The sequence below is a fragment of the Lingula anatina genome, chromosome 1 (assembly GCF_051362555.1).
Source record: "Lingula anatina isolate TDL-2025a chromosome 1, LinAna3.0, whole genome shotgun sequence".
NCBI lineage: Eukaryota > Metazoa > Brachiopoda > Lingulata > Lingulida > Lingulidae > Lingula > Lingula anatina.
Window position 1 is genome coordinate 53,964,941 of NC_141767.1, and position 8,496 is coordinate 53,973,436.

The 8,496-nt window shown below is 34.3% G+C and overlaps 1 protein-coding gene across 6 annotated transcripts; it reads left to right on the plus strand.

Moving 5' to 3' along the window:
- Positions 1-54: 54 nt before the first annotated feature.
- Positions 55-7,271, plus strand: LOC106164324 (uncharacterized). 6 transcript variants are annotated; one of them, XM_013542396.2, is made up of 9 exons: positions 55-178; positions 506-722; positions 1,059-1,362; positions 3,643-3,794; positions 4,102-4,151; positions 4,357-4,521; positions 4,681-4,778; positions 5,088-5,160; positions 5,525-7,271. In XM_013542396.2, exons 2-9 carry the CDS (start codon positions 517-519, stop codon positions 6,640-6,642), a joined length of 2,166 nt encoding a protein of 721 aa, XP_013397850.2. In that variant the 5' UTR covers positions 55-178; positions 506-516; the 3' UTR covers positions 6,643-7,271. The 6 variants fall into 6 exon arrangements, with proteins under 6 accessions (XP_013397850.2, XP_013397693.2, XP_013397925.2 ...); XM_013542239.2 differs by having other exon boundaries at positions 58-178; positions 509-722; XM_013542471.2 differs by lacking the exon at positions 55-178 and adding an exon at positions 185-351.
- The last annotated feature ends 1,225 nt before the right edge of the window (positions 7,272-8,496 follow it).

Consider the following 8,496-nt stretch of genomic DNA (forward strand, 5'->3'; position numbering starts at 1 on the left):
GTCGCTTTTTCCAAGACAAGCTATCGGCATATCAAATTCCTTCAAACACTGACCCCTATCGTCAAATTGTAAGGTGGAAAAAAACTGAAAGAGAAAGTTGAAAGAGTGACACTTTTGGCTTGCTATATATCTATAAATTATTTGATTTCGGCTGGGCTCAAAGCTTGCGCTTCAAACAGTTAAGTAACGTTTACTTTAACGCTATTCTTTGTGCTGTTCGAGCTTACGATAACTTCAAAAACAGATCTAACATCAATGTGATGGCGTGGTTAGAAATTGGGATGGGAATTTCCCAAGGAATGTGAATCTACCGGAAGTTGGACTGGAAGAATAGTAGAGACATTTCAGTTGGTATTGTTGTTCTTTTCTGAACTGTTAACTTATCTTCGGAATCTGTCATGTACTTTAAATGCTAAGGCTACACATATTGGTTAATATTCCATTTACTAGTATACTCCCAGTATGTTTTTTATGTATGAAACTTGCATTTGAATCTTGACATTAGCAGGTGACAAGATGACCGCTGCTTCATTAGGAAATGACATCCCATTCCACCAGATTAAACCTGAAGAAATCCAAGTTGAAAAGAGTCAGAAGATGCTGCTTGGTCAAGGTGGTTTTGGGGCTGTGTATAAAGGGATCTATTTAGCTCATGGTGCAAAACAAATTGCTGTCAAAGTCATGCACACACAATTTATTCCAGAGGGAGGGTTATTAAAACAGTAAGTGCTTCATTGATACAGGTAAAAGAAACACATTAATTAAAAGAATATAGGATGATGCCACTTATTTGGACAGTTTTTTTCCATAATTTATCTGGAGGTGTATGTTGTTTCATTGTTTTTTTTTTTATTGTTCTGTTTTATTCCTATCCATAATGTTCTTGGTTCTTCACTTAAAATTTTGATGGAAGGCATTATTTGTATTTTTACCCCTTTCATTTTAGTAAGAAAAAAGCTATTAAAATAATGTTTCTGGGAATTGTGTGTACTATTGGATTTGTGAATCCTTTTAAGTATTACAGACAATTCTTGCTCAGTAAATAAAATTATTTACAGAATTGAAAATGAGCTGTTAGAGGAGGCAAAGAATATGTATGCAGTTCGAAGTGAACATGTTGTTGCAATCTATGGCATGATTGTTGTTCCTGAAGACAAAGAATATGCTTTAGTGATGGAGTTCATGGAGCACGGATCTTTGGACAATCTGATGAAGAAAGTTGATTACAATATACCATGGCCAGTTAGAATGAACATGCTCACTCATGTGGCTTCTGGTCTTGTCTGGCTGCATGACAAAAAGATGGTTCACAGAGACATTAAAATCCAAAACATTTTGGTTAACAAACATTTTGTTTGCAAGGTAAGAGTGAAGGTGGTTTTTAACTGTAACTGTATCAAAAATAAGGGGCATTCACATCTAGCATGTTTTATGTTATAACTTCTCCCATATTTGTTATAGTTATATATGATGAAATGGTGTGTTTTTCTTATTTCTTTTATGTTATTATTTGTTTTTAAAGAGATGTAGCATTGCATGCAAGTTAATCCTATAGGATAATTTTTAAAAACATATATCTGATTAACTACGGTACTGTTCTACTTTCTGGAGATATTCCTTTGGGTGTCAATTTTTATACCATTATGCCTTTCTGTACATGCACATGTCACATCATCATTTAGAGTTAAATATTTATGTTGCAAAAATATGCATCAAGGTAAGAAAAAAAAAAACAATTAAAAAATCAGATATGCACAGATGTGTCTGTACATATAGCCATTACCATCATGGCCGTCATCGCCCTCGCCATACACTTTCACTGATAACATGAACAGTAGAATACCATTTTACCTTTTGGCTTCAAACTTACAGAACTGATGGGTCAAGTTTGAAAATCAGCATGAACAGGCCATTTTCCTAAATGTTATGCGTTTTTTTTTTTTTTTTTTTTGCTTTTGTTGGCATACATGCAACACCGATAACACGATAAGTGGAAAACCATTATACCTTTTGGCTTGAAACTTACAGGTTGGCCTATCTTCTTGATCAGGAAAAGCAGTCTAATTGGCTTCTTTTACTGTTGTACATTTTTGTGACATTTTTATCTTTCACATCTTTCATGAAGCCCAGTGGTAATCAAATTTACTAAGTGTCCACAATCGGCAATCCTCGGCTCATTCCGCAAGCTCCATACTAACCTCGGATGTGATAGGCGGAGAAATATGCACCAAATCCATGCATTTTGTCCGCCGGAAATGCCTTCTCACTCAATCAATTATTCTGCTCATAAAGATGTCTGCCAATACCCCTGATTTTTATGATGCTATACAGTTTATCAAACAATGCACTAACTTTGACTTTGATTTAAAGGATAAACAGATACAAAAGTTGAAAGAATTGTGATCTAAATTAGCGCGAGGTTGAAAGTAGTTCCTTCCCAACATATCAACAATCAATATGGCTGCCTCCGTATTACGTCCGAGGTCATTGTCGAGTGCGGAGACAGCCGAGTAGTTCCGAGTGAAGTGTCCATGTTATTAATTGTAGATAATTAAAAATTAATGGTAATTATACAGTTATTCATTATGTAATATTGCATCAAAATTGACAAAAAAAAAAAACTTCATGCACTGTCACCACAAACGTTATGAAAAGAAAACTGTGTTATTTATTTTTTTTTTTTACTTACAAGAATGATTCTTAGGATTGTCATACAGCTCAACTTAGAAAACCAGCTCTATTGGATTATTACTTTTTTTTTATTGAATTTATGCAATTTTTGTGAATTTTTCATTTTTCTCATTCTGGCATTTTTTAAGTATGAACTTGGGGCTGAAGCCTTATGCATTTACTTTCATCAGTATTACCTGTTGTGCATAATTAATATTTGATGTTGACTATGCAGTTAGGCATAATGTATTATTGCATCAGCATTGACAGTATCCTATTTTGTGCATTATTATTTTCTACTTTTTGTCTGTACATTTGAGAGCTTTGCTGCCTTGTTACATATCAGATGTATGAAGATATCATTGGTCCCAAAACTGCCAAATAATGATTTTGTTTTACTTGAAATAAAATGGGCTTTGACTGTAATTTTGGGTCATATTTGCAAAAATTATTACATATTTTGTTGCAGTTTCCTTTTATCTTGTAAAATCCAAAATAAGTCCTCAAAGTGTGTTTGGTGTTGAGAAGGGTAAATTGGCGGTTTTCTTCATAAAGATTTTTTTGTGAACCATTTTACCTAGACTCCTCGTAGCTTGTTTTTCTTTGTTGCTGTTAGTCTCTATATATATTGTACTAGCAGTGTTTTAAAATCTGTTGTCTGTATATGCCAAAGCCTGGCAAATTAAAAATGTTGTATATTCTGTTTTGAACTTGAAAATATACCCTACTAAAATGGAGAACTATCAGTAAAAGCACCACAAATATGTTTGTGATTATAAAATTATATATCTGGAAGTTTGATGATTTTTGCCTATTAAAAAGACCGGGTAATTATCATAATAATTCCATTCATCTCAGTTCATTTAGTGAATTTACCAATTCATATTATTGCACAATCTAGCCTATTGTTGCAAATAAACATTATTGTAATTTTTTTTTACAGCTTTTTACTCTTTTTTTTTTTTTTTGCAGATCTCAGACTTTGGCATAGCAACTCTACAGAGGATCACACAGAAACAGTTTTCATCCAGAAGTGGTGGAAATAAAGGAACTGTGACACATACAGCACCAGAATTTTTCCAAAATATTAGAACCAAGCCGAGTGAAAAGACAGATGTGTTTAGGTATTTTAGTAGTGCATCAAATAAATACTATAGTTTTTCCCCCATTTGGATTGCTTTATTAACATAAGATTTCCAGGTCACTGACTAGACTGAAGTTTCTACTGTGTTCTTTATGTAATGATTTTTTACACAGAAAATTGCCCTTAATAAAAAACATCTTTGTTAGTCAATAACAACTAAACTGAATTCATCTGTGTACTTTTGAGAACTACCTGCATTCAGAGGATGACAATAAACTGATGGAATATAATAAAAATGTTTTGTAATACCAGTCTTCAACATAGATATATTTTTATTTACATTTCAGCTTTGGAATCACTCTGTATGAGATAGTGGTAGGATGTTCCCCATATCCTGGTTAGTTCACTTTATTTAAATGAGTTTCTTCCTCTTGTTATGCCTCTTTTCAATACATTTAATTTTGAATTGATGGGAAGGTTCTGATAAATTTAAGTTATAGTTTTATAGTACATGAAAAAAAAACTTAAAATAAAATGGAACAAGATATATTTAAGCTTTCATACCTAAAGAATATAAGTAATTTTATTTTTTCCTTTTCCAGATTCTGCAACGGATGAAATGATTGTCCAAAGTCTCAAGGATGGCAATTCACCATTTGATGAAGAGGCCATTGGCCAGCTTAGGCAACAGCGTTGTCCAAACTTTCTGATTGAATTGATGGAAAACTGTGTGTTAAAAGATGCCAGTAAAAGACCACTGTTTAAAGGTAATGTCTAAAATTCTTTTGTGTGTTCTACGCACAAAGTTGCCTCAAATCATTGACTTTCGAAACATTACCTAGACTCAAATATTACTTCTATACATGTTGATGTAAAAAGTTCAGTATTTTGTGTATGTTAATAAGTCATATATTTCATCTTTGTAGAAATTGCAACAACATTACACACAGAATACTTCATGAAATATGAACCAGATTATAATTTAGGGTGTGTAGAACTTTACCAGAGACTCTGCTCACACCAGGTACTGTGCATTGCTTCTTTTTTGACATGATGGTATGACTGTTAATGTGGAATGTTTTTGATTCTTCACAATTATGATTTGAAGTAATGTTTTCAATATGTGCTGAATTATAAAATATTGAGTAGTATCATTAAAATTTCTCATAATTTAATATTTGCAGGAATGTCATATTTTGTGAAAGAAGCATTTGATGGATAAAATTTTAATTACCCCAGGACTCCCTTTTGCATATTTCTGTTTGATTGTGTAAAAAGATTTGTTATATATGTAGATGGTGTAATAAGTTTATTTGAATTACAATTTCCACAGCCTGGAACAACCGGTCCATCTTTCAGCCACGTGGAAGCTAATGTCGATATCACAGATGCACCTGTTCAGCAAGGTATGACAGCGAGATCATTTGAGATGTGTTGGAAATCTATAACTAAGATATTTGCTATTGTTGAGACACAATGATCAAGGCAAATTTTATTTCATAACTAAACATTGCTTTACATGTAAGCGCCAGTGGGCTTTAGTCATTTGTATTTGCCAGGTTTTGATGTGGTGTTCAAGTTGTATTTTGGGATGTATTAATTTATTATTTTCAAATAAAGAGAACCCAAAATGTAAAAGATACTTGAAATCTGGCATCATTGGTTCTTTCTTTTTGAGTGTTCTGGAGGGCTACTGACTTTTAAAAAGTTAAGTATTGGTATATATTTTGCATTGGTTCTTTCTGTAAGATCTTGCTTTCTACACTTCAGGTCCACAAACACAGGTGAAGACAGCTTGGCCTTTACAAGGACCCAGCAGCATAGGTCAGCCTAGACCACCTTATGTACAGCTCTCTAGTAATTGGCAACAGTGTATGGCAGGACCTGCAGTTCCACCACAAAGTCACTATTCACCACCCCCATCTTATCACTCCGAGGACCCTCGAGCAAACCATAACCCACTTCATCTTTCAGAGAGAAGAGATGTACATCAAACACCAGCAGGGAGCACAGACACAACAAGAAAAGTTCCCTATAACCAAAACCCCCACAACAAGTTCCAGTTACATTCCTCAGAATCATTACCAGGAAATGGTCAATTTGGTACGTCATTTCCTGATCCAGGTAGAACACCTTCAGATGTCTCAAGTATTCATTATCCGCACCAGGAAAGCGGGAAACCCAAACCAGAGCCGCCTTTATTTGAGGAATCTATGCATATTGGAGGCAGAAATTTTCCTCATGACGAACAAATGTTCAGTCCTCCTGATCAGACAAGTTCGTCTCCTTTATTTGCAACCTCAAACCTTTCACCTAATGTTGGAGCCATGGCAGGTCCTGCAACTGCAAGAAGTGAGCCAAGATCGTATAGTCCTTCTGTACGTGAACAGCAAGCAAGGCTCAGGCAGCTAGCCCAGCATGTCCAAGGAAGTGATGTGGGAAATAATATTGGAAGGTACACAAGGGAATTACAATCTTTGAGAAATGACATAGAAATGAGTAAAATGAAAGATAAGATAAGTGAATTAGAAAATGAGAAAATGAAATCCCAGATTCGTGAAATATTTGAAAAACTTGCAGGTCAAGGAAGGAATATTTCACAGCCTTCATATGGAGTTTTGCAGCAAAATTGTGTAAATAATTACCAGCAAATTGTTCAGGACATTCAGCCAAAAAATTTACTGTCCTATTTAATTCAAGATGGATTCTTGACCATCGATGATGCAGATTGTATTAAATCCAAACAAATACGCCGTGATATGGCAGAAGAGCTTCTTAACATCTTACTTACTAAACCTGAAAGTGCCATGCATTGCCTTGCAGTTGCTTTGTGTGAAAATGGACAGGGACATTTGTCGTATCTTATTGACCCCAACTTTCATTTCTAGATTTTGTGATGATAAAACCCTTCCAACTGTAAATATGACTAGGAAGCCGACAGTGAGGTTTAGAAAATCAGAACAACTTGAGGAAACTGTTAAATGGTTATGACATGACCATTCAATTTTTTGTTTTATGTTTTAGAGTATTTTCACAGTAAAACTGTAAATGTCACTCGATTGCTGTAGATAAATGGTGCTTTTAGTGTAATGAAATTCCATAAATTTGGTCATTTTAGTTAAGTAATTAACACCCAAAAATACTTATATCCTATGCCTTTTTTATAACAAAGTTTCAGTCTGGTGTGATGAACTTCAATTTTATAATTTGCATCAGCTGTATGTGGTGTAATTAATATCTAGAAATGTCAATATCCTAAACTCGTATTGTATTTGTGGATGAATTCTGTTAGCAAATGCATGCACCAAATGCGTTTGATAACATACCTATGTGGAATGCTATTAGATGACTTTACTTAAGATAATCCTTGTAAAAAAAGTCAACCTTTTTGTACAGTCTGTGTGAAAAGAAGAAATGTTATTGAAAAAAAATTTAACATGACAATAACAATAAAAATCCCAAGGTTTGGTAAGGGTACCAAGACCTTTGGTTAAATATAACAGTGATTGACAAACTAGATGGAGTAGGTGTTTCTTGGAAGTATGCCAGGTTAAAAAAATGTAGCAACATTAATCCAAATCTCATTTTTCTCCAGGAGGCTCAGAAAGTATGAAACTCGCGACTCCCCTGCATGAATTTGAAAACCAATTTTTTATTTGTTGTGCAAATTTTAAATTTTTAACAAATTGGCAGTTTGCAGGTGTCACTTCTAAACCATGTGCAACTTAAATTTTCTGAACATCCACAGTAACAGTTGTGTAGTACACAACTCAAAATTAGGTTTATGTTGTTAAGCATTATGTAACAAATAATTGCATCAAAATTGTGAAAAAAAAATGTGCACTGCCATCAAACACCACAAAGAAAAATTATTTTCCAACTTATCCGACTAATATACAGGAAAAAGGAACAGTTTGAGTGTGACAAGCAACTCGATTTCCCAGATGTGATATTTTCTGTAATTTTTTGTCAGACATGGCATTTTAAAGGCGTAATTTTGCATTTGCTAGGGCCTGAAGTCCTATGGCAGGTACGTTTTCCGAATATCCTAAGTGATAGCAGTACATACGTAAAAATTAGTCATTATGTAACATTGCAACAAAATTGACAAAACATTTAATGCACGATCATCTTGAAACTGGTTTAGTTTTTAGACTTGCCAGTTTGTAATTTAAATGCCTGTCCATTTGACAGCTTTTCTGCCTTGATTGTATTGTATTGACTATTGCGACACGCAAATAACAGATCTTTTGTTAAAGACATCATGGTTGATGTAATTGAAAAAGCCTCATAAGCAAAGCCAATGTGGCGCAATCATGCATTCATACAAGAAACGTACAGACAGCAAACATGGACAATAAAAGTTTAACTTTAAAAACCATCATAGAACATTATTGTATGCTGCTCTCAGTTAGCCAAAGGAGACGACCTTTCAAATGTTGGGCAACCGTCCACAACAGCCACTGGTTTGTTAATGTACCAGATATCTGGGGAATTCTTCAAAGAATTTAAAAGGGATAACATGTTGAACCAAATCCAGGTCTATTGTTAAAGAAAAGTAACTATGCTATTTTAGGGGGCACTTCTTTATTACATAGAAGCCAAATTGCTTCAACTACTCAGAGATGTACACGTCTCTTTGAAGCACTCAATTGGGGGGGGGGGGGGGGAAGCAAGCAAGCAATGCTTTACACCAAACCTTTTCTCTCCTTTTTTTCCCTCAGAAATGACAAAACAACATA